Here is a 25,635-nt window from a genome sequence, read left to right on the forward strand (position 1 = left end):
TGTTTAATTCAATACATAATTCCTTCATCATCAATCTTTCTAAAGCGGTTGCTGAAATCATACATTTTTAGCGGTAAGTGAAAGTGAAAGGCTGGCTGCTTGAGGCTGGCTCCAAAAGTGTGTCAATCCCCAAAAAGCCTCATGTTAAAACTTCACAGCAAAAATGAACATGTTTGCATCCTGGTACAAAAACTGTTTTTAGACTCTATAGCTAATTTCCCTGTTAATTTTAATACAACTGACCCGTTTAACTTATATTAGACTTAGTTACACATAGTTAAGGGCTGGCTGCTTTGAGTGGCAGGTGGGTGCCATCACAGGCAGCGAGCATAAACTGTAAGCTTCATTCGGCCTGCCTCAGCTTCATCCACTCTCAAACCCCTCTTTGTCCATCCTTTGATTAGCCAGGAGTTCGGCAGCCAGAGCCACCAGCAGCCACCCATGTTCATCTGGGTCTTCAGAATCCTATGAGAGACTTGATGGAGACTTCATCTATATTTTATCCAGTCTTTTATACGAATCTTTGATCCTCAGTCTTCAATTCAAGTTTTGAAAATGGCTACAACCAGGCGGGGTACACCCTGGACAGTATGCCAGTCTATCACAGGGCACATAACAGAGACAGACAACTATTCACACTCATATTCACACCTACGGGCAATTTAGAATCATCTATTAACCTAACACGTGCACGTCTTTGGACTGTGGGAGGAAGCCGAAGAACCCGGAGAAAACCCACGCAGACACGGGGAGAACATCCAAACTCCACACAGAAGGGCCCCAGTCGGGATTCAAACCAGGAACCCTCTTGCTGTGAGCGACAGTGCTAACCACCCTTTTCAAACCAACCAGTCAAAATATTTAAAAACAAATAAATAATATGTCTTTTCAGCTATTCTAATAGCAGCACATAAAAAAGAAATACACAGCATTCTATCACAGTTGACAGCCCAAAAGCTCTATAATGAAGCAGATTGTACAAAAGGACGAAGATGTTTCTGCAATAAGCTCAAACTTTTTCACCGTGGACAGAAAAAGATCCCTACGGTACTTATTATCCAGAGCGAAATTTGGAGGCGAGGTGGAAGAACAAATAACAAGGTTTTTCTTGGATCATTGTTCAACTTGTAGTATTTACAGAAAGAGCAATAACAAAAGTAGCAACTGTCTTTAATTGGTAACTGTAAAATGGGAGCGGCAGAGAGAGGGCAGATAAAAGACAAACTTGTTACAGTCAACTCTCTGCTTTGAAATGTTCACTGTTGACATTTATCATCATTGTTTTAGCAACACTCTGTTTGCACTTCTTAAAGGCCATGCCATTTTCTGTCTGCACACCTGCTATCTCTAAGTCTCAGTGGAATCAAATTGGAAGTAAAGCTTCCATAGGAATTTTGTTAAACAGTCTTTTTTAAATCTTTGAAAGCAGTCTTCGATGCGTTTTTGGAAGACAAATTCTTAATATATAATAAGTATTGCTTACTGTTAAACACAGAGCACTCAGGGCCTGTTTTTACCTGATAGGCTATTAACATCCGTCCTGAGTGATCAGATCACAAGTGGAGAGCTCTCAGTACGTCTGTTCACACCTGAAAGCAGAATGTGTCTCCACATCCAAATCATTATTACAGGATCGGATCTGTGTGTGTGTGTGTGTGTGTGTGTGTGTGTGTGTGTGTGTGTGTGTGTGTGTGTGCGCCTTATGCCCTGTCAGTCACTGTGCCACGCTGAGGGGGAGGGGTGTAACAAAGTGGCAGTTATTGGCTGGGGTGGGTGCTTCTTTGCTGACACTCGTAAATGTCCTGAACAGACCAATATAAGAAGAAAAAAGAGAAAATCCAGGCAGAGGACAGGGTCTCTCCAAATACACCACCACACACTTCGAGCGGGTCATAAGTGATGATTGAGAGGGATTACTTTTGTATTAGTTCATACATTACATTATTTTTTAGGATAATAATACACATTATACCTTTAAACATTACATAAATTACCTTCATACCCGGAAGGCCATATCTCACCACATGCTGTATTATATTGTATATAAAAAGGTTTGCATTGTATAAATTATATTTGTGAATTCATAGCTTCCAGAGAAATGGGAGTTGTGCTGTGAAAGGTCAAAAAGATTACTGTGTAATGCCCATATTTCATTAGTGTAGGTTTCTCTAATATTTTCTTCCTCTATCTTTCTATTTGTGTATCTCTCTTTCTCTCTCTCTCCCTCTCTCCTGCTAGCATTTTGAGATCTTCTGTTTTTAATGACACAGCTGTTATAACGCCATAAGTTAAAGCACCTTGACTTCTTGGTTTCCAGAATAAGCTGCTCAGAGGGCTTCAGGGGGAAAGAGAGATGTACTAGTCAAGTGTTTCATTGCCTCTTAAACTGTCTGGGACCCGGAACACTGCTCCCAATACAGAGCTCAGTCCCGATGTTAATGTCACACACAGTAGTAACTTTAGTGGGCAGAAGTCTTTTTTTCACAAGCGCACCTGAAACACAAGACCTTTTTATTTAGATTGTTGTGGGTCTCTATAGTGTTTCTCAGTGTGGTGGCATTACATTTTATTTGTGGCAGATCAGCAAAAGCGATCATCCAGTGACAAGTCTGTGCGGCACTCTCTGTACCAAAAGTGTGTCACAGTAAACAAATATAGACAGGAAGCAGAACCCTAACCCTATCCTCATGAGTGACTTGACCAGCAAATTGACTGCTGCAAGTCCATTCAGCTGCAGGTGTTTATGAAATTTTTAATAAGAGGGACCTCATGATTACCTTATTTAAGATTGTTTAATAGTGGAAATGTAAGGCAAAGTGATTCCAGTGTGTTTTAGTGCCAGTTTAAGCATTTTAAGCGTATTTCGATGATTATCAAGATAATATAATATTACAATGGATGGAGAATTTGTCAAAATAAAAACACCTTTTAAACGTTAAGCTGTCTTTGCATGTGTTTAAATGGAAGTGATGAGTCATGTTGCTAATGTCATTACTACATTCTATTAAAAGTTGAATTCCAAAACACCATTTCATACCCGATGAATTATAATTTATTTCTCATAGTATAGAATCAGGATCAGTGTCTTTGTGTTACACTCTAACCCAAGAGCGTAACTGAATTCTCCCCTTGCTGGTACGACCGTTTTCCTGAGCGTTAAGTAAAAACCCAGGCACAGTCGGGTTAACAGCAATGTTGGAAGCTCTTGTTGGAAACTGTGTGTATTGTGTTGTCTGGCTGTGTTATAGGTCGTCTGTTCTAGAGGGGGGAGACCTTTACTATGGCCCATCGTCTGGATAAACATTTCCATTCTGTCTGGCCTGAGTTGAGAGGGTTCGTGCAAATGTATCATGCTGGTTATTATAGGTGTGATCATTTCCTTGTTTGGGTGATCACACAAGAATGATGCGAAGGAGAAGTTGAGCGAGCGGTCCTGTTAAATCCTCTGTTAAAGGAAATTTGAGATGGAAAACACAGGATCTGCTGACACACATACATGGGCAAGCTCTGTGTTTGGAGCAAAGACGTAGATCAGGAATGCCCTCATTGCACCAATTGAAACTTGAACTCCTGTCTGTAATGAGATCCCATGGGAACACGTCCATGTTTACCACCCGATCTCCTTCTACTCTTAGAGCTGGCAGCCATTTGTGCAAAGCTTTTCTAAAAAAGAAACACCCTTTCAAATATCCATAACACTCTTGTGCTTTTAAAGGTTAATTCATTCACACTTACATTTTAATGCGCTGGTTATAATCTAAAGGTGATTCGACAAGGAAGGTTTGTTTTTGTTTTTACATTCTAAAAGCATAAGTTAACCCCTAAACCAAACAGCCACACTGGAAAAAAATCCAATTATAATTTCATACATTTGGCCAGAGAATCGGAGCAGCAGGGGCGGTGTTGCAGTCGCTGTACCGCACCGTTGTGATGAAAAGAGAGCTGAGCCGGAAGGCAAAGCTCTCGATCTACCGGTCAATCTTCGTTCCTACCCTCACCTATGATCATGAAAGCTGGGTCATGACCGAAAGAACAAGGTCGCGGGTGCAAGTGGCCAGAATGGGTTTTCTCAGGAGGGTGGCTGGAGTCCCTTAGAGACGGGGTGATAAGTTCAGGCATCCGTGAGGAACTCGGAGTAGAGCTGCTGCTCCTTTGTGTTGAAAGGAGCCAGTTGAGGTGGTTTGGGCATCTAGTAAGGATGCCCCCTGGGCGCCTCCCTAAGGAGGTGTTCCAGGAATGTCCAGCTGGGAGGAGGCCTCGGGGAAAGACCCAGAACTAGGTGTAGAGATTATATCTCCACACTGGCCTGGGAACGCCTCGGGATCCCCCAGTTAGAGCTGGTTAATGTGGACCGGGAAAGGGAACTTTGGGGTCCCCTGCTAGAGCTGCTGCCCCCTGCGACCCGACCCTGGATAAGCGGCTGAAGATTTTCATACATAATGTAGCGTCTTACCTGTCTGGGTCTTTAGAGAAAATTAAGAAATTTAGGAAATGAAGGCTACTCATGGTTTCAGCCTACAACATCTCTGCTCTTTTTGCTCCACTGCCAACACTTTGTTTTTGCCTCCAGCATGGCCTCTCTCTATTAAATTAAATCAGCAGCTTAAAGCAAACACTACTGTATAATCCATGGATGTTTTAGTATACTATCTCGAAAAAATAACACCACCTGTCATTTTTACATCCTTTACCTAAAGGATAACTTTACTCACAGGATAATAATTAAAAATATAAAGTAAAAAAACAACATGGGAACCTTTAATTGAATAGAAAATTATAAGCTGTAGTCATGTCATGTTTTTGGTTAAGCTTAGAGCCTTGTTCCTACCGGATACGTCCCACCCTATCCTCCCCCTGTGTCAGACCCTGCAGACTCCCACAGCCCCCTTCAGATCCCCCTCACTTGTGCAGACAGCTTGCTTCTGAACCCAATTCAACCCCACCTGCCTGACCTATATTCTGCCCCCCTTTTTCTTCTCCCTGCATCTGTAGAAGTTTTCAGCCTTGGAATTACAACTCTACTCTGCAGCCTGTTTTACTGTAAAAGAATTCAGTATACAAGCCAATTATATTATAAGAATGTTTCATTTGGTTCATTTCTCAAGCTTCTATTTAATCATCCCTGACCTTGCTGTTTAAGATACGTAAACTATAATTTGGAATTAAATAAATATATATTTTGCAGCAATGTAGTGCACAGGCTTATATCCTCAGCACTTGAGTGGGTTTTTATGGCTGATTCCTGGGAGCTGACTGTTTTTTGGGACTTGATTCAGCATATGGCTGGCCAGAACCAGAGCAAATCACACCACTACTCTCTCAAGAGCAGTAAGAATTTACCGCAGCTCATCTTTCAGCTCACTCTACAAGTGGGTGTATGTCATGCAGTAGCTTTTCTCCAAAGTCTCCCCTCTTGGATGGGAAAAGCTCATCTGGTGGTCCGTCCGTTCCCCCCCGTTGTACATTGTCCGAAAATGATTTTCTAAAGTGCAGCACAGTATCAGCTCTAATGTATCAGCTTTATACTATTTGGAAGTATTGCGTGTTTTCCTTACAGTGTTTTCTGCACAACACTGCAGTAGTTCATCAGATCTGCAGTGCTTTGCCAAATACTGGAAAGGCTACCCTGCCTTACTTCATGCTTTTGTTCCATGAGGTTTGTTTGTTTGTCTTTCGGGAATTTGTTTGGGCTTAGGCCCACAGTAAAATGTGTCAAATACTGGCAGACATGTATTCAGGACTGAAAATGGAAGCATCCCCCTGTTGTTTTACTGTATGGGGCTCAATGTAAGTCTGGCAGTCAGCTCGGTGACTGGAGTCGGTCTGGCAGAGGCAGTTGGTCTGGCTCTAATGGTCTGGGTGATTAGCTGAATAACAAATGTAACGTAACACATGAACATGTCTAATTTGGTTCATAATTGGAGTGAGTAGTAAACTGGTCTTTTTATGGTAGAAAGACTCTAAATGAGAAGCTACAAGTAGCCCGAGGCATGAATGCAGTCATGATGAATGTCGAAACCAAAAGGAAATCTGTCAGCTTCTAATGTTTGTTTTTGACACTAAATTCTGCAGGAAAATATCAGTACTTTATAAAGCAGTATTGCTTGTTCAATGCAAAGAAAAAGCACATAATTCTTCTCATAATATTTAGATATACTATATACCTGTATTCACCCTCTTTCTGAAATGCTACGTTTTAGCACCTATCTCTTTAAAAAAAAAAAGGCATGGTATCTCACTTTTTACAATATGAGACCTTTAAAAAATTGTTCTATCATTATGTGTAATGTTAAAGAGGTAGCTCAATCATTACTTACTACCAGTAAAGTGGACATGAGAAACAGTGAATTCACAGGTCAGTGTCTCTGCCCATGTGCGCCCAGAATCCAGTGTGGACTTTCCACTCATGAAATGTATAAATAATTTAGTATAATTATAGTGACACAACAGAAAAAGAATCTCCATAAAAAAAGCATTTTCCACACTTTGCAGTAAACCATGTAAACCATGTCCAGCTCACGTGGGTACAGGGATGCAGGCTTTAGACCTGAGTGCAGCTCCCCGCTAATGCAGAGCATAATAAGATAAGGGGCTCTAAGTTGCACTGTATGGGATGAAGATTTGGCACCTGTCCCAAAGTCCTGGTAAAATAAATGTTGCACACTGACAGACAGTTTGGCTGACCCAGTTTTGATAAATTCCAAAATGTAAATGAAACCAAAGGGGCAGAGTGGTGAGTGGAAGGGGAGCAAAAACAGTCGCGTAGAGGGAAAGCTGTTGAGTTGATTTCTTGCATCTTCATAGTTATGGTAGTCTTTTATTTTTGTTTTTCAATTCAGCTGGCTCGTGTTGGTGCTGCCATCCAGACCTCAAGAGTGCTTCTCACCTCGGCAGTGGTCAGGGAGCAGCCCTTCCTGCACATTCCTGGGGCTGTGGAAGATAATTGCTGTGGTTTATGAGAGGGAGAGGCCCTGAAGAAACACTTCCAGCAAACCTCAGCTGCATTAGTTTTTACTTCTCTCAGAGTTCTAGTTCAGACACAGAAACAGGGTCAGTCTCTTCCACACAGCGGGTCTGTGGTTCCTTTCTGCAGCTCAGTACCATTCAAATTCTCTTTACTCTTAACGTATGTTAAGTATTGAAAGAAATGGAGTGTGAGAGTGCTGCACAGACGCCAGACTGCTCATTGAACACTTCCAAGTTTCTTTTTAGCTCAATCTTTCTTCCTCTGCAAACCTTTCCCATAATGGCTTACATTTAAATTCTAATCACTGAGCTTTGAAGGCAGCTCATTGTCTGCCAACATCTCATTACGTGACATACATGCAAAGGGACTTAGCAATGCTATTGTTATACTTTGTGTGAGGTATTATAGAGCTGCTCGTGATTAGTCGAATGGAGGCCCACATTTTTGGCCCCAGATCAGCGCTTGAAGTGGAGGGTGTCCTGTACAGACTCAGCACTCACATGCTCTTCTTATTACCCCTCTTCCAAAGTTATTGATGCCTGTCTGTTAAAGAGTTTAAAACAAATCCCATGCTCTGGACCCACAGTCTCAGCTATTTAGAAAAGTACAAGGATGGGGAAATACGCCATACTAGAATGATTAGATCTCACTTTCAAAGGCTGAACCACAACACGCAGGTAACTTTCCATTTTCCAGAGCAGTTTCAAGACTAATTTAATCACAAGTGTGTGGAAATCAGCTCCATTTGAAGTTCACAGAAGGTGATCGCTTTGAGAGTAATTAGATGTTTCCTTAAAACGGTTTCTGACCAGACTCTTAAGGTTGGAGTTTCCCATAATGAAAGGTAATTATTATTATTATTTTTAAACAGTTACAGTATCGTTTTACCTTAATGTTCACAGGGTAACTGCAGCCCATGTGGTTTCTGGTACTCAAAGTTGAATTGTACATAAATGGTAGCTGGCATTGAATAATTCCATGAAGCAGAAGTTTTAATGAATCTGAGAGAAAAGGTAATGATTGTGTGGTTTCTGGTGTGGTTAGTCAGTGTTTGAATATCATAGCATTTCTGTATCTCAACTGCTCACTAAAAGAAATACACATGATATAGAAATTCATTCAGATTTTATTTTACTTGGCTTACAGTCATTCCCCCGACTACAATGACAGTGCAGAGATGCGCAGATGCAGAAGAACCAGAGCCAATCAGAGCAGACTGGGCTTTTTCGAGAGGGGGTCTTAAAGAGACTTAAAAAAACTACAAAACATGTTCTAGTACAATCCCAAAAAACAAGTATGAACCTGAAAATTAGCATAATATGGGATCATAAATCTTAAAAAGAATAAAAAAGCCTCTAACCTATGAATGATATCTTCAAATAATGTTTCAACATGTCAAAATAACTTAAAAGTCATTTAATTTTGCGCATGACTTTTGGGAGCAATCAGTTATTTCTCATCTGTCAGCAGTACATTCATGTTGTGTAATGACACTTTAAAAAGCCTCATTAAGGCCACCAATCTTTTCTCACCCCTGTTTTCAATTGGACAGTCACTCAAAACTAAACCACATACTATACACAGGTGCACACCAGAGATAAAAGTCTGCACGGTGACAATGTTGCAGGTCAGCCATCGGATCATTTACCAATTGGAAAAGATGTGTGAAGCTCGTTACTCATCCAGCACGCGTAACAGCCGTTTGTGTCTGTGTATAAAGAATTACTGTGAATAGTTAATTTAGCTTCTTTTTATACACGAGTTAGATCTTTTTTTTCTCCCCCAAAAAAAATCCATTTTAGACCAGCTGTTCATCATGTCATTACTGCTGTCACTCGTCTGTCAGCAGTGGTCCCATACAGAGATAGGGGGGGAGTCACAGCAGAGGGTGACACTGACTGAGGAGGTTAATCATGTTTTCATAAACACACTCTGATGTGGTGTGCTTTGATTCGCCATGTTGTCCAAGCCCCTGACTGCTGTGACACATGGCTCTGAACTCACTGCAGGAGAGGACTGTTAGGAATGCTCTTGCCTGACATGTTGTGAGTAATTAACCCTGATTGATAAAAGATGAACTGCCCCTGCTGCTGCAGTAGTGGGCTGACACACACACACACACACGCACGCACGCACACACCACACACGCATAGGCACATGCACTCATGCGTCCACCCACACACTCTCGCACGCACCATGCACACACAGCAGCTGCACCTGGGAATTTTGGCTTATCTACAGCATATTTACGATTTTCATGCCCCTCTAGAGAAGAGGAGAGGAAAAATATATGACAGAATCTGCGGCCGCTCATCATAACATGTCAGACGAAACAAGGCAAGAGGAGATCAGATGGTACTCTTTTTAAAGGAGCTCTCAATAAGTCTAGGTTTAAGTATATATCTAGTTGTTGGTCAAATACTGTTTGAGCTTTTGCAGCCCATGAAGAATTCTCCAGCTACTCATACATGTCTGAACTCCATCAGTGCAACCTCATTTGCCTTTTTCTCACATTTGAAAAAGGAAATTTCCCAAAATTCTCTTAAGTATTACCCCCTCCAAAACCATACAGCTTTTGCCAAGAAATAGTCAAACAGGCCTTCCAGGACGTTTCACTTTCGATGATGTGCTCACTCGTTTATTCTACTATGCTTCTTCCCTTGTGTCAGCCAATGTATCACCTAAAGTTGCAGTGGGTTCAAGCTGAGCTCATCCGGTTGCTATGGTCTTCAGTGTGAATGCATTAACTCCCTGTGGATGGCCACTGAGATGCAGTTAAAAAAAATACTACATATTTAAAGGGAGCTTTTCTCTCAAGCGGTGTTTGTCTCCCTCCCCCCATCTCCTTCTTTAACAGAAGCCCCACACTTTTACTGCCCCCCCCCCATAGATCCCTTGGCTCTTATTATGTTCTTATTTATGTATCCTGTTACAGATGGAAGTCATGTCAGCATCTAGTGAGGCACTCACTGCTCAGATATTTCCCCTCCAGTTGTGTCCACTGACTTGAGGGATGTGTGGACGAGTGCTGTTTTTCTTTTTCTTTTTCTTTTTCTTCACCCAATTGTTGTGATTTTCAAAAGAAGCTCCAATTTGTCTGTAGACGTGAGAGGAATATCATTGATCATTTTCACTAACAATACACAGCTTTGTGTGTGCTTGTTTATGTTTTATACATGTGTGATAACGACAGAAAATCCTAGTTTTTTGCTCATATTTTTATGACAAGGTCCTGTTTACCGACACATGGGCTGGTGGGCTGGCTGGTGTCACGGTGCACTGAGTTTGTCCGGATGATGTCCATTTTCTGTTTATGTAACATCATTATTTACACAAACAATTCACAATTAGCCAGGTGTCCTCTAAGATTTGTTAACAGTGTTTTAAACAGACACAAGATATTGACAGTAACATTTACAGTCCTTCACATTCTTCTGGGTGCTGAGCAGGATACATATGGTTAGTTTTAAGTGAAAAGAAGAAGATAAAACTGATGATGAACAGATGATTAACTAAACTCTCTCTCTCTCTCTCTCTCTCTCTCTCTCTCTCTCTCTCTCTCTCTCTCTCTCTCTCTCTCTCTCTCTCTCTCTCTCTCTCTCTCTCTCTCCAGCTCTCGGTCAGATCATGCTGTATGTGGATGGGATGAATGGCCTCATATCTCACAATGAAACGGTCCAGTGGCTTTACACCCTGGTTGGATCCAAGGTAAAGAATATATAATAGAGGATTATAATAAAACCAACTAAGTAACCCCATCTATACACTGACAACATTGAATTAATCACATACAGTACAACTATCTGTCATTGTGTGCCCCTCAGCCCTCTAGTGGCCAGATTTCATAATGTGCGGCTACGATGACTCTTTCCCCACTGTTTTCTGTTCTTTCTAATTAATTGAATGCCTTCCCGTGTAAATATGGAAATATTTGGCATCCACCTTATTTAGTTTTAATCAAAAACCTGTCTTCCACATATTTAATATGGCATATTTCCATTGTCAATAGTCATTTTGACCATGCTCATTAGGGTGTAGCTTGTCTAGTGCTATTGCTTATGTGGCAGCTGTTCATAAGTGTTAAATTAACTCTGATAGTTTTATCACCACTGACATGATGTTGACTTTCATTCTCAAGCAAATTAACAACTTTGCTATGTATCAAGCTGACCGCCCCCCTCTCTGATAGTTTTCTCTCTCCTTCTCACATTTGTGTAGGAGTGTAAATTTATATTTCTAGTCAGCTGCTTCAGTTTTTTAAGATTATTGCCAATGTATGTCATAAACCTCTATTTCATTCTGATTGTAGTTGTTTTTTCCATACTACTGTATATCAGTGCAGCACAGTATGTTCCCCTGTTAAATGTCTATTTGATACTCCCTCAATCATACACAGTTTTTATCAAACTCAAGCTGCTCCATACAGGAAACGCTTTTATAAGACAACATGTTACCATTCAATAGTTGGAAGTACAAGGACAGGTGTATCCTCTGTGCGGTGATGATCCAAAAGTATAAAGTTTACAATTGAAATTAAGTGGATTATGTGTTATGTGCTTGGATTTAGAGGCTGGTGCCACATTTTGATTTCTGTGTTGTTGATTTATCTTTTTTTGTAGTTCCGTCTGGTGGTGAAAACAGCCCTAAAGCTTCTGCTGGTGTTTGTGGAGTACACAGAGTCTAATGCCACCCTGCTCATAAAGGCTGTGAACGTTGTGGATGCCAAAAGAGGTATTCACAGATTTTGGGATATTATAGTCAATAATGTGGATTCACTGGGAGTTTTATTTGAATGTGGTTCTTCCAGCCAATAAGACAATGTTTCTATATCCCTAAAATATCTTGTTCACATAACGTTGTGGCTGTAGTTCTGTCCAGCTGATCACAAATCACAGTCTCCTGTTACACAGTAGTCAGATCAGTTGTCTTGGGCAGCTCCCTAACTATGCATGGAACGAGGCTTAGTGAGAAAGACTGTAATTCCTGTCTGCAGCCGGGTTCCGTTACCTGCCGCTCTAAAGGCTCCACAATGTACAGTGGAGTACAACAGTGGGTTGAGAATCAGTCGTGTAGGGGTCGAGAACTGTCTGTCTCAGCTCCGTCTTGTCCCGTCCCTTCGCTGTTGCGTAAGAAGACTGAACCTGATCCCCACTCTAATGATGAGAAGGAGTTGGACTTGACACTTGTGTCTGAGACACACGGCTGTGACTTTCTCATCAGAGATCAAGTCTACCCCGCTCTGTTGTTCCATTGCAAATTTTTCTAGAAAGAAACTGCTATGACTGCATTTCTCCTACTGGAGCAATGAGAGGACAAGAGTTTGGCAGTTTGGATTCCTGCATAGAGCTGGTAGAGCTGCAAGTTTGCAACTGTTCTGTATGCCTTAAGATGAGCAGATGAATAAGTTTAGACTTTATTATCACTTACTGTTAAAAGAAAAAAAAAAGTAGCTGTGTCTTTCAATGTGTTCAGAGTTTGTCTTGTGGTATACGAGTGTTGCATGCCTTTTGCTGCTGTAGGCACAAAACTGTGGTCAAACGTCATGGAAATCCTGGATGAGAAGGACGGAGTGGATACAGAGCTGCTGGTGTATGCAATGACACTCATCAATAAGGTCAGTGAAAGATTAGCAACTATTCTAGGGCTGTTAACCAGCAGCTTACTTATCCTGTGATGTGGTCTCCTCCTTAACTGTATTATCTTCTCTCTGGGTCTCTATCTTTCAAACCCCTATAACACATTGTGGTAAAACTAAATCTACATCCTGGTTTATTATCTTTATTGTTTCCAAAATGTGATCTGATATGCTAGGCCACATTGTCAGTTTGATTGAATCAAATTCTCTATGTTGTGATTGCATTTATGAAAAAGTGTCACCCAGATGAAAACTTAAAGACTGTCAGGTTTAAAGAAGGACTCCTATACAGTCTGGCTCATTATCAACAACAGATTACCTGCTATTAAAAATAAGGGTTGTACAATATGTATGAACCTGCTCTGTTTTTCATAGTGCACAGGGAAAGTGTAATCAAATTACACTGGAGTCAAAATACAGACAATATAAGTGCATTAAATAATATTGATTGAAGTTTATTTAGACAGCGCACATCTGGCTGCAGATTACATTTCAATACAAGGTTGAACAAAACAGCTTCAAGAAGTAATTTTACTCTGTTCCTGTCTCTTTGGTGATCCTTCTTTATTGTTCCAATTTACTTTCTCATTCACAGTTAATCTAAAATATTGCAAAGACAAGGTTGCTAGGAACTCTTAGTGTGTTTTTTATTGAATGCATTCGTGTTTAAGACCCTGGCAGGCCTCCCAGACCAGGACTCCTACTACGACATGGTGGACTGTCTAGAGGAGCAGAGCATCGAAACCGTGGCCCAGAGACACCTGAGCAGGAAAGGCACTGATCTCGACCTCGTTGAGCAGTTCAACATCTACGAGGTCAGGAAGCCTACGCTGCCACATTATCACATAACACCAGCTGTAATTGTTAATAAGGGCATGTGTGTCTCACAGTATGGCGTAGGCCACAAGCTCATATGGCAGCCAGAAATGAAGTATGGACCAAGGTTTCTGTACCTTTACTCAGTTTCACTGTGATGCTTTTGATCCAGCTGACTCTCCGCCATGAGGACGGAGACGATGAAACCCAGTTGCCACCAAACGTCCGTAAGGACCGACGACGGGCTAGTGTCGGTGGCACCAATGAGAGGCGAGGCCTGGAGAGAAGACGCAGCCGGAGACATTCGCTCCACCATAACAGAGGCCATGCTTCCGCCCCAGCGTCACCCAGCAGCCCTCATACTCACGCAAGCAGCTTCCTGCCCTTCGGTGGCCAACCTGTTGAAGACATCAGTGAAAGGTGAAGCAGGGGGAGGACAGAAAAATGGAAAAGTGGAAGATATTCAAGTGAAGAAAAGAAACGTTATCCTTGCTCCCATTTTAGCTTGAACTTTATCTGATTCTGGTTTTAAAAGGTTCAGCCAGGAGGTTTTGTTTTGATCTTTTATATTTTAAACCCCGAGAGATAGCTGCAACTAAAAAGGAATCACAAATTATTCCTGGTCCATGGACCGTTACGCTGTTTCACAGGAAACAGCTTGACTGCAAGTGTTGTATTATGTTTCGGCCTTGGAGAGATGCGTCTATTCTGTCGCGAGCCAAAGCAGTGAATTTGATTATATAGTAATTTTAAAAACGGCAAAAAGGAGAGCATTGCAGCAAAGTGACATTCAAATTAATTTCCCCACTGTCAAAGACGTTCTCCTGCCCCAGATAGAAATAGGAAGCTTCTGTAAACACATGCTATGAGCTATCTGCTCTCTGTCTCAAGTCATGCTTCCTTCAGTGAGAGTGCATTGAGCTTAAACTCCACAATGCCATCTGTTTTATATACAACAAACCTTTATGACTACACAAACTCAGAGAAACCACAAGTGGTGATTCGGGCAAGAAGCAAATTGCAATCTTGTTTAACTGTGCAGTAGCCTTGACTACTATGTCCTATAAAAGCACCAGCAAAACTTAGTCACACAGTTCCTTTTTATGGAAGTCACGTTTATTTTTTATGGGTCCTTTGTCAGAAGAAAAAAACTAGTCTTAAATGTAAAACTTATTTGTGGCTTGATTTTGGTCTTTTCAATCACCACTGATTGCTGTCTGTCTTAGCCCCACGTAATGGAATCAGCTATCACTAATAACATGTTTTTTTAAAAGAAGAATATGCACTAATATTCCCGGTAGCACACAGGTAACTCAGGTAGAGTTAAATTCAGTCCAGCAGGTCATATAATACCAGACTAGCTTCTTCCAGTCCACCACAGGAAATCCATGCTGCTTTTGAAGATCACCATTTTCCATATTGTTAATGAAATCCAGACAACCAAGATGGATCCAAATAGCAAAGTGGCCACAGACTCATGTATGACGATGTTTGTCAGACTATCAGTTCAAGATATCTTCTACTCCTAACAACACTTGTTATTGAATTGAATATTTTTCTCCTTAGTTAAAGCTCCGATCTTACAAAAAAATGTGAGATTTACATGTCTTGTTTTTATATAAAGCAGGTTTAGGTGCTAAATACAGTGAAAGTATAAAAATTTCTCTGTAAAGAAACTGTGCCTTTGAACGAAGTCAGTACTCCTTTACGGTTGTGAGGTCACAACTATACTATATATAGGTCGTCATTCAGAGCAGACTGGGCTTTTTTTCAGGAGGGGGGCTTAAAGAGAGGCATTTCAGTCAGAGGGTGAATACGGATGTATTCAGACAGGTAAAACATGTTCTAGTAGAAACACAAAATACAAATATGAACCAAAAAAATGAGGATAATATGTCCCCTTTAAAAAATTAACAGAGTTTTTTTGTATTAATGCCGCCATAGAAATAACACTTGAATGTAGTTGTAACTGTTGCTTGTGCATATCCATTTCTAAGATTTTGAGACATTGTCTTTGACTGTTTTCAAAACCTACTCACCTTCTCATACATCTTTCAATGTTTCTCTCTCTTCTTCTATTTCTAATGCTTTTTGACAGGCATGTTTTCAATGTTCGTCATTTCTCTATGTATCGCCCGAAATTTCTTCCACTCTGTTTCATATTGTCTCTGTCCTACATCCTCCCTTTCCTCCTTTCGACCCTCGATCCCTCCTCTCACTACAGAGAAGAGGAAGAGGAAGAAGAGGAGGAGGAAGGAGAGGAGGAGGAGGATGAGGAGGATGAGGAGAACGAGGACGAGGCAGATGATGAAAGTCATCCAGTCACTGAGTCCTCTAGGCAGGGCACTCACAGGTATTTTAGGCCAACAGGTTTCCCCCAAATGTGATTCCCCATTTCCCTCACACAGTATCTCCCTAGCTTTTCTTCCATTTGAAAGTATGCTTATTTTTCTTCATTCCCTTTGGACTCCTACTCTCTTGTATTTTGTCATCCTAGTGTGGCTCCGGCTGTAGCAGACACTCCTTACGTGTGTTTGAACTTAAAGTGTATGACCAACTACCAACCTAAAGCCAGTGACCAACCAGAGCAGAGAGAATATCTCAGCGTCAAGACCAGGCCATCTCTTCCTGTGTCCGTCGCACCTAAAAAGAGGACCTTTAGTCCTTGGTGTGTTCATCCCCATCCACCTGACTGTGTCTTCCGTGTTGCTAGTAGAGTGCCAGGCTCAGCACACCATCAGTGTCAGTCAACCCCAGCCTTACCCCCACTGTTGTTGTTGTTGTATGGTCTTGCAGCCCTCCTTCCTTAGACTGCTGTCTCACTATCTTGTTTGTGTGACTAACATTTAGCTATTTGATCTTTGGAGTGGCTGACCTGACCTGACTCCTTTTTCTCACTTCCATCTTCAGCCTGACAGGTATAAACACCTCTCCTACAACTTACTCAACTAGAAAGCCCTCCTGGGCTGACAGGTAAGGCCAGGCTTCAACAGGTCAAGTGTAACAACATTGTGCAGGAACAAGATGTGAAATGGCTCTGAGGTTTTTTAATTTACATTAAAGGTCCCATATTATAGTGAGATTCCCATATCTGTTTTGATAATAAAGGTTGAGATGCTATAGACCATTTCACAGCTGTAAACATAAACATTCTAAATGTGTCTAAGTTTATTTCAGGTTGGAATGTGAATGGCATCTGCTGACAGGAAGTTACCAAGGACCCTGGCTGTTGCCTAGCAATGAAATTCCATTAAAATCACTAGACCGACAGAGAAATGCAAACAGCCTGTATTCATAATCTGCCATCAGGACTTGTGATGTCAAAACTATACTATATATGGGAAGAAAATGCCATCTTGTTAATTCCCTGATGGTGCAGAAACGCCTTGAGCGCAGATGCACAAGACATTTCAGAACCGTGAATACAGGTACTGTATACTCAGTCTGAGAAAAATAATGTATGTTTTAACATAAAAGCATGTACAGTATATATGTTCTGTTGATGAACCTAAAAATAAGCATAATATGGGACCTTTAATAGTTTCAGTGAGATGTGAACATAATGCAGTCTGCTTACAAGCTTTATACTGTAGTATAAACACTGGCATCACAATGGCAATGATTTATTCTTTCATCTTAAATATTTGAATTTCTACACAATGTGTAATTGTGTAACTGCTGGACAAAATGTTCACGATTTTGTATCAGATCCAACACAGCAATCTCAAGGCCTCTGAGAAAAGAGTAGGTCTAATGAAAAGATGCATTTATACAAGATTGTCGTGCTGTACGGACATGGATTGAATTTGAATGTATGAATTTATTTCAGACATGTCAAAAAAAGAATACAAAATGGATGAGCACTGTTACACAAGTAGGACACTATAAGCACATCTAAGCAAAAGATAGCAGGTGTAGAGCCAAAAGTGAGCAGATCATTAAATAAATAATAACATTTTGAGCATAACTGCTCTTCATCAGACTAATACATTTTTAGTTTGATGAAAAGCCGTTGTTCTCGAAATGTCACCTACTGAAGGTGTAATAAATACATTGTGTTTATTTCCTGCAGGTACCCTTCAGACTTTGAAAGTCTGACTTTCCTTACAGGAAAGCTATTCAGACGTCTAGAGGGAAGTGCTCAAGAGCACTGTAACACAGTCTTATCTCAGTGTAAACTGTCCAGCAGTATGACATTGGAATTCACGTCACATCACATATTCTTCAAGTGCTATATATCCTTCTTCTCCGTCTTTCAGTGGAGAAATGTCTCAGGAGAGAACAAAACATTTATTTCCCCCTTCTTTTAACAGGATCAATGCCAATGGCAGTCCATACCCTGGCAGGCACCAGGCTGCTACATCACCCATTCATCGCTTCACTAGTTCAGCAACCTCCACACCAGACTCTAAACCAGTTGACAGGTTGGCAGCTTTTCCACAGCTTTTGCAGAACATTAAATGTAACCCACCCGATCTGTAAAACTCCCATTTGAACCAATGCCTAAATCCAAATGCAAACCAATCCTTCAATATTGTTCACATTTGTTCTTTCTCTTTGGCGCGTAGACCTGCTTTAGGGGGCTTGCTAACTTCATCGTACAGACAGCATCAGGAGTCTCTGGCCGTAGAGAGAGAGAGGAGACGCCTGGAAAGGGAAGAACGTCTTCAGAGAATTGAAAGAGAAGAGAGGAACCGTATCAAGTTAGTCTCACCTTATGGATCAGACAAAACATCGCATGACTTCATGTCAGAGAGAATATATTATTTTTTTTACTTTGTAGCGTAGGCAGCTGTGCAGCTAATAAAGACATGTTGGCATTTTTAGAAACAGGTGGCTCCAGTCTTGGTAGATATTCATAAATCTCTCACAAATCTGAAAATGCTCGGCTGTCTTTCTTTATGAGGATCATTCGAAATACTGAATCATGGCAGGACCAGTCTGCAAAAGCATATGTTCTCCTCAGGTCTTGTCTTAACTTTTTATGATTGCTTTCTCTACACTTATGGCAACTTGAAATATGAATTGATACATACTGTGAATACAGGTCCTAAATTCTGTTTCTGTCTTCCTATCTCAGTCGAGATTATGTGGACAAGAGAGAAGAAGCAAGACAAGCCAGAGAGGAAAGGTGAGTTCCTTTCAGTCCATGGGTTCACATGGATCACACAATATTGGTGCAGTTGTGAAGATAGACCAAGCAGCTAAGGAGGGTTGTAAACTGTTTGAGATCCTATTTTAAAATTGCAGCTATAGAGCCTCAAGCTGAAATATAGGTGCCCCTTTAGGCCTGCTCACCAGTAAGACATGCCAAAGTTAACAGGACAAGTGTGTAATTGTGTTTTGGCATGGATGTGGTCTTGTTATCTCCCTCTGACCGTGTCTGTGTGAGTGTGTATGCAATGTAATTTATAGCTCATTTTACGCCGTCGCTTTTTTTCTCTTACCTTACATGGCAGCTGGATTCTCTCAATACCACAAGATCACGCGATAGACAAGTGATTATTGCGGGATCACAAGATTATACCAAAATCCATCTTGTGCATACAGGTTACTTGTTTCACCCTGTGTACTGGAACATGCATCTCGTTGAATTATAAAAGAATGTGTAAACTGAAATCAGTAAGCACTAGCCAAAAGTGTTATGCACTATGGCAACTTTAACAAAAGAAGGATGTCATTTGTCATAATTTGAATCCCTGAGTAATGAGATTACAGCTCTATTTTTCCATAATTACCCAGGAATAAAAACATGTATGATATACTGTATGCATAAATATTGACATCATAGCTATTTTTCACTGCTATTCATAAATATGACTGTTTGATGAAGTGCAGTCTCAGTGATGTAATGTAATCTCTTTAATCAATGTCATTTCTTTTAAGATTTAAGACAACTGAAAGCTACATTTTGTCATCATGTAGGTACAACACTGTGGAGCGACTAGCTGCAGAGGAGTTTGAACGGGAGCGCCCGAGAGTGCCAGCGAGAGGACGGACAGAGATCACGTTGTGTTTGAGTCCCAACCCTGCCAGCCGCTCTGCGTCCCGCTGTGTCACCCCTTCGTCCATCATCTCACAGGAAGACACTGCACACCAGACCCCGGGTAACTGATGTTTGCAAAGTATTTATTAATCATTATTACTCGAGTGATTGAACTGTGGTGTTGGCTTTGCAGAGCTGGCAGAGACCACAGTGGCTGTCAGTGTCCCTGTCACACAGATTGGGTTTGGCATTAACACTTGAAGAGTGATTATGGCACAGAAATCTTCTTATTGGGAATAAATATATATTAAATTGTATAAGGAAAACAGTGATGTTGTTGGAAAAAAGTTATTTTTGATGCTGTGTGTGTGTCTAAAGTAAGTACGTTTATTCATATAGCACTTCAAAACAGCAGTTCCAAAGTGCCTCACAGTTAATGACAAAATGGCTAATAGTCCAAATCAAGAAATCATACAATTTATAAATTGAAAACAGATACTCAACAATAAAACAATGTAACAGGATGTAACAGAATTAAAGGACAAATAAAACCAAAATAATTGTAAGCAACAACCTCATAAAAACAGCAGCCTATATAAATGGGGTTTTAGAAGCTTTTCAAAATGTGGCACAGAGTCAGCTGACCTGAAAGTGAATGGGAGGCAATTCCATAGTGCTGTAGCTCAAATGGTAAAATCGCAGTCCAACTTTAGTTTTGAGGCTGAGTAATCTTGGTGCAGAATATTGGGTTATAAGTTCAAAATTGTAAGACTGTGCCATGCCATTGAACTTAATTCTGAAGCCTAGAGGAAGCCATGTAAGTCGGCCAGAATAGGAGTGATGGGCTCCAATTGTTAATGTTTGTCTGAAGCTTGGCTGTCGCATTGAACCAACTGAAGTTGAGCAATTGAAGACAAACTTAAACAAGAAAAAATGGAGACAGTATTCCATATGGATAAAAAGATGACTGATTTGCTCTGCAGTTCTCTCAGTTAAAGCTGAAGTGATTTTGGTGGTATGTCTGAATTCTGACAAAAAAAACAAGACTGTAATGATCCAAATTCTGGTTTTGACCAAACCAACTATAGAGGCTAAAAAGGAGGTGTGTATAACCAAATATCTAAATACCCTACTTTTCAAACGCCTTTACTGAGGTTCGGATTAAACAGCATCAGTGATTTGAGGTTTGAGGCAATAAAAAAGGGGTTTCTTTCATTACAGTTGCTTATTTTTCAGATTCAAATTGAACTTTCCTTTTATTTTCTCAGAAGTTGTAAAGCTCTTCCTCTTAGCCACTCACATTGTGTTTTACAGTCATGTTATATGGTCATGACTCATAAGCTATGGTAACAGATTTTGATGATTGCTTTGAGAAGTATTTCTGCAGTCTGGAAATGTACAGTCTCTCAGGGCAATTAAGGATATGTCAGGAAGCAATTTAAAACTGTCTTAATTATAAACAAAAGAATGTTTCTAAAGACTATCAGATCATATAAAGGCACATAACTGAAGTACTTACATTTTTTTCCACGTTGTTTGGATTTCTCTTCCAGGAACAGAACATATCTCAGAGCCAAACCTTGACCCACAGACTAGAACCAAAAGTCCAGCGCCAGAGTTAACAGTATCAGAGCCTTCCCCCACACCTCCTGAGCCAGACAAGCAACAGACTGAGACAGAGTTGCATGCAGAGACAGAGATTGTTGCTGAGACTAAGTCCGACCAGAATGTAGTGGCAGAGCCGGTGTCAGATGAACAGTCAGGCATAGTGAAAGAAGAGAGGCGCGAGCAGGAGAAGCTTGAGGATCAGACACAGTGCACGGATGCGGTAGAAGTGGAAGAGCAGGTAGAAGAAGAGGAGGTTGCAGATGTAGCAGAGGTGGAAGAGCCTGATGTGGAGGTGAATGTCGAGTTAGAGGAGGGGTTGGAGAAGGAGCAGCCGACGGAAAGGGATGTAGAAGACAGCGTACTGCTGAGCGAGAAGGAGAGACAGAATGAGGAAGTGAATGAAAAGGACAACTGCTCTGCATCCAGCATCTCCTCCACAAGTAGCACTCTGGAGAGGGAGGAGCGGGAGGAGAAACTTACCAATGACATTGAAGCAGGTACGATCGATGTTCATATTATTCACTTACTTTGTTAATCAGCTATATATATTTTTGTCAGTGTCGACATTGTCTCCGTATCCACAGGCCAATGGACCCAGTGCATTAAAGACGCAGATGTTAATGACCAGTGCAACAAAATACTCAACAGCAAACGCTTCATGCTGGACATGCTCTACGCCCAAACGACAACCAGCAAGGATGAAGGTAATGTAGCAACAGAAGCGGAGAAAGAAAACTGTAAATGTGAGAAGGAGGCAGAGGTCAGTGACTCCTCTGTGGCTAGCCTGGCCAGCAGGATCTCCATACTGGAGGCTCACAGACAGGCCAGAGAAGAAAATGTGAAAAAAATGGAGGTGGGACATCTGGACAACCAGGGCAGTGTCCGAGCGGTGGCAGAGAAGTTTGGAGATTTGGTCAAAGGCCTGTCGTCTCCTCCTGAGGTCGAGGCCTCTAAAGAGCAGCAGCAGACAGACAAATCATCAACTGCTGCCTCATCCACCCAACCCCCCAAGAAAGAGTCGGATTATATCTGGGATCAGTTGATGGCTGCTCCTAGGGAGCTCCGGATCAAAGAAATGGACTTCACGGACCTGAGGGATGAGGATGACATGGACATTTTAGATATGGACAGTGAAATGGGGTCAGGGGACCTGATACCACCACCACCTCCTCCGCCATACAATGCTGCCCTTCCACCACCCCCGCCCCTGTTTGGGTGCCCGCCTCCTCCTCCCATTCTTGGCAAAATGATGCCCCCACCCCCACCATTCATGGCCCCTATTCCTCCGCCGTCCCCTCAGCTTAGTCGAGGGGAGATGCATCTCTTCCAAAAGAAGAAGAAGACCATCCGTCTCTTCTGGAACGAAGTGCGTCCCGTGGACTGGCAGTGTAAGAGTCATAAATTCTGTAAGGAGTCCCTCTGGTCCAAACTGGAGCCAGTTAAACTGGACACGTCCAAGCTGGAGCAGCTGTTTGAGTCCAAGTCCAAGGAGCTGCCTGTCACAAAGGTAAGTTAGTGTTGCACAGCTTTTACAATAGAATCATGCAGTGTATTTTGCAGTCCTGATTTGTGTCGGTTTATCTCTTAGCTCAAGATATCCTGCTATCTGACACCATATTAAAAAGGATCATTTTGTTAGTTTAATGAAAAGTTTGGCTTAAATTATAACAAGTCACCCTGGGTGCTATTTAAAATGGGTTAGGAAAGGAGAAAATCTTGTTTTTCGTTACTACAAAAGTTTAATCAAATCCTATCCACCCTTTATCAGTGTACTGGGTATCCCTGCATGTCAAACTGTGCCAGGGTCGCTGTTTTAAACACAGGGGGCACGTGGTGAACATTGTGAATTCAAACAAAACTTCTTGGTTAGGGTTAGGAAAATATCGTTGAAGGGGTTAAAATGAGTATGTTTGTATTTGTAACATACCTAAGTCAAGTCCTGGGTCTGTTTGAACCCATTCACCACCCCAACTTCCGGCCTCTCCCGAGGTCGCTCTTCCAGAGGTTAGGGTTCCACTTCCGGAGCACTTGCTCTGGGTGTCTAATATTGCCACGGATGGGTTTACAGTTGAAAGCCGGATAAAAGTATTTCATACAGAAGTTCAAGATGAATGAGTATTTGGCTGACCATTTAGGCTGGCAGCTACAATACCCACAACAAGACTTCAGAGGCAGATCTTTTGCAACTCTATCATGGTGAATCAGATACAGGGTGATGTTTGTCAGATCTCCTTTTTTTATGATAAAGGCTGATATGTCATATTTTGTGTAGTGCTTCCACCACATAAGAAACATTATTTAATATGACAATGTTTTGTATCTCTTATAGAAAGCAGCTGTTGATGGCAAACGACAAGAAATCATAGTTCTGGATTCCAAACGCAGCAATGCTATCAACATTGGCTTGACTGTCTTACCTCCTCCTCGCACCATCAAGACTGCTATCCTCAACTTTGATGAGTATGCACTGAACAAGGAAGGCATTGAGGTAACCCTTTTTTACATATTTTGTAACTAAATTGGTACCGCATTTTATATAAGTACTGTCTAGCGCATCAAAAAAAACATTAAAACTCATTGTGTCCATATTAAACATAGTTTTAATGAATGCTATTAACTCAGCACAGCAAAACACTTAACTTTGTGGATGGCCCTCAGTGCTGACATATCATGTGATTTTCTGGCTGCACGTCTGGCTTTTTGGCTCTTTTCATGTAATCAATCACAGCAATGATTAAAGGTTGGATCCATGTGCATATTTTCAGAACATTTTAAAAACCATACTACAGACTTTTCAACAGATAATGATTAATGTTGTGTCCCTTTGGTGTTATATAACGTGTCGTTTTCAGAGCTTCACCTTGAGTTAATTCTCAGTAGAAAGGAAAATTCCTCCCCACCTTTTGCCTCTGGAGATATTTTCAGCCAGACAACAAAAGTGAGGCTGAGAGTTCAGATGTCACACAGGTTTTTGGGAAAAATTGGAAACATTTTAGATAAACAGAATGAGAAACGTCAGAATAAATTTGTGTACTCTCTCTTCCTGTGATTTACTCGCTGACATATTATGTTAAAACTTTATACAGGCGTTGAAAAACTTTTGATAGGTTGACTTGATGAATCATCCTATAATCCTTTCCTTTTCCTTCCTCTCATATCTTCCTCCCTCCCCTAGAAAATCCTGACAATGATCCCCACGGAAGAGGAGAAGCAGAGGATCCAGGAGGCTCAGCTGGTCAGCCCCGATATTCCCCTGGGCAGCGCTGAACAGTTCCTTCTCACCCTCTCCTCCATCACTGAGCTGTCTGCTCGCCTGCAGCTGTGGGCATTTAAGATGGACTATGAGCTTATTGAGAAGGTCAGACACATTCCTGTTCTCGTTAATAACATGCAGGTAGAATCACACCTTACAGAGTTACACAAGTAAAACAATCGTAAACGTTTTTTCTCTACAATCTTTTTTTTTTTTTTAAGAAAAAGTTTTTTTCTCATTCACTTTCTTGCCAAAGGTGAGATGAGGAGATCAATACCACTATTACATGTCTGTATGGAAAATATGAAGCTACAGCTATCTGTAGCTTAGCTTAGGTTTGCTAGAAAACAGAGGGAAACAGCTGGCTAGGGTAACAAATCTGCCTACCAACACCTCTTAATCTCACTATGACAGTCTGTTGTTTCACAGGGGTTTATGTGCAGCTAAGCTAAGCTAACCAACTGCTGGCTGTAGCTTCATATTACCGCTACAGACATGAGTATGGTATTTATCTGCTAATTTAACCATCTGTAATTATGTGAGTAGGCTTTGTTTTCCCCCGATTCAGCATTGCATTCCTATAACAACGTGGAAATGATGGACAGTTTCTTTTTTTAAAAGGATCAAAATTGATGTAGCAAAATCAGACATAGTCTTTTTTTATTCCACACACGTTCTTCTACTTTGTCCAAACCTGGCGCCTACATTACCCACAATGCAACTTGAGTGCCGAAAGTTTATTCTGACATCCAAAGATGTTATGCTAGCAGCAGCTAATGTAGCCCCAAACTCAACTACTAACCTCAAGCAGAAATGATGGGGTTTTTTTTCGAACTTGTAATAGGATCCAACTGTTTATCGGACTTCATGCAGCTCCCTCTGGAGCCATAAAAATCTTTAAAGAACTTTCACACATGCAGAAGGACTCCAAAGACCTCTAAACCCATTTCAAAATCGATGGACAAATAAAATTTGTTATAATTTTGCTATTTACTGTACACTGTTATTAGGGATTAAGAAGAGCAGAATTAATTGGGAGAAACATGAACTGGCAAGGATACATTATGTGTGTCCTGACTGCTTTTTAATGTCCACATAGGAAGTGGCAGAGCCTCTGCAGGACCTGAAGGAAGGGATGGACCAGTTAGAGAAAAACAAAACACTCCGCCACATCTTGACCACATTGCTGGCCATTGGCAACTTCCTTAATGGCACTAATGTGAGTAACCCTCAAGACATATGACTTCCTCTTTCTTCACTCTCTCTCCTTCTGTGTCTTTTACTCACTTCCTCCATTTGCCCGTGCTCCTCCTCCTCCCCCACCAAACTCCCCGCTAACATATTTATTTGGCAAGGATAACAGTGGACTC

The 25,635-nt window shown here is 41.2% G+C and overlaps 1 protein-coding gene across 4 annotated transcripts in view; it reads left to right on the top strand.

The window, feature by feature from the left end:
- fhod3b (formin homology 2 domain containing 3b) overlaps positions 1 to 25,635 on the top strand; it is a 93,180-nt gene that overhangs the window by 60,042 nt on the left and 7,503 nt on the right. For 3 of the 4 annotated variants that reach the window (XM_083918721.1, XM_083918724.1, XM_083918722.1), the window contains exons 6-20: positions 10,581 to 10,675; positions 11,587 to 11,698; positions 12,487 to 12,581; positions 13,274 to 13,417; positions 13,591 to 13,838; positions 16,329 to 16,391; positions 17,732 to 17,842; positions 17,987 to 18,121; positions 18,499 to 18,549; positions 19,344 to 19,525; positions 20,958 to 21,509; positions 21,597 to 22,519; positions 23,342 to 23,500; positions 24,188 to 24,370; positions 25,365 to 25,484. In XM_083918721.1, the coding sequence (XP_083774847.1) occupies positions 10,581 to 10,675; positions 11,587 to 11,698; positions 12,487 to 12,581; positions 13,274 to 13,417; positions 13,591 to 13,838; positions 16,329 to 16,391; positions 17,732 to 17,842; positions 17,987 to 18,121; positions 18,499 to 18,549; positions 19,344 to 19,525; positions 20,958 to 21,509; positions 21,597 to 22,519; positions 23,342 to 23,500; positions 24,188 to 24,370; positions 25,365 to 25,484 (3,173 nt within the window). The remainder of the gene's footprint in view (positions 1 to 10,580; positions 10,676 to 11,586; positions 11,699 to 12,486; positions 12,582 to 13,273; positions 13,418 to 13,590; positions 13,839 to 16,328; positions 16,392 to 17,731; positions 17,843 to 17,986; positions 18,122 to 18,498; positions 18,550 to 19,343; positions 19,526 to 20,957; positions 21,510 to 21,596; positions 22,520 to 23,341; positions 23,501 to 24,187; positions 24,371 to 25,364; positions 25,485 to 25,635) is intronic. The other variant, XM_083918723.1, reaches the window with a different exon arrangement.

This window comes from Echiichthys vipera (assembly GCF_963691815.1).
Source record: "Echiichthys vipera genome assembly, chromosome: 8".
NCBI lineage: Eukaryota > Metazoa > Chordata > Actinopteri > Perciformes > Trachinidae > Echiichthys > Echiichthys vipera.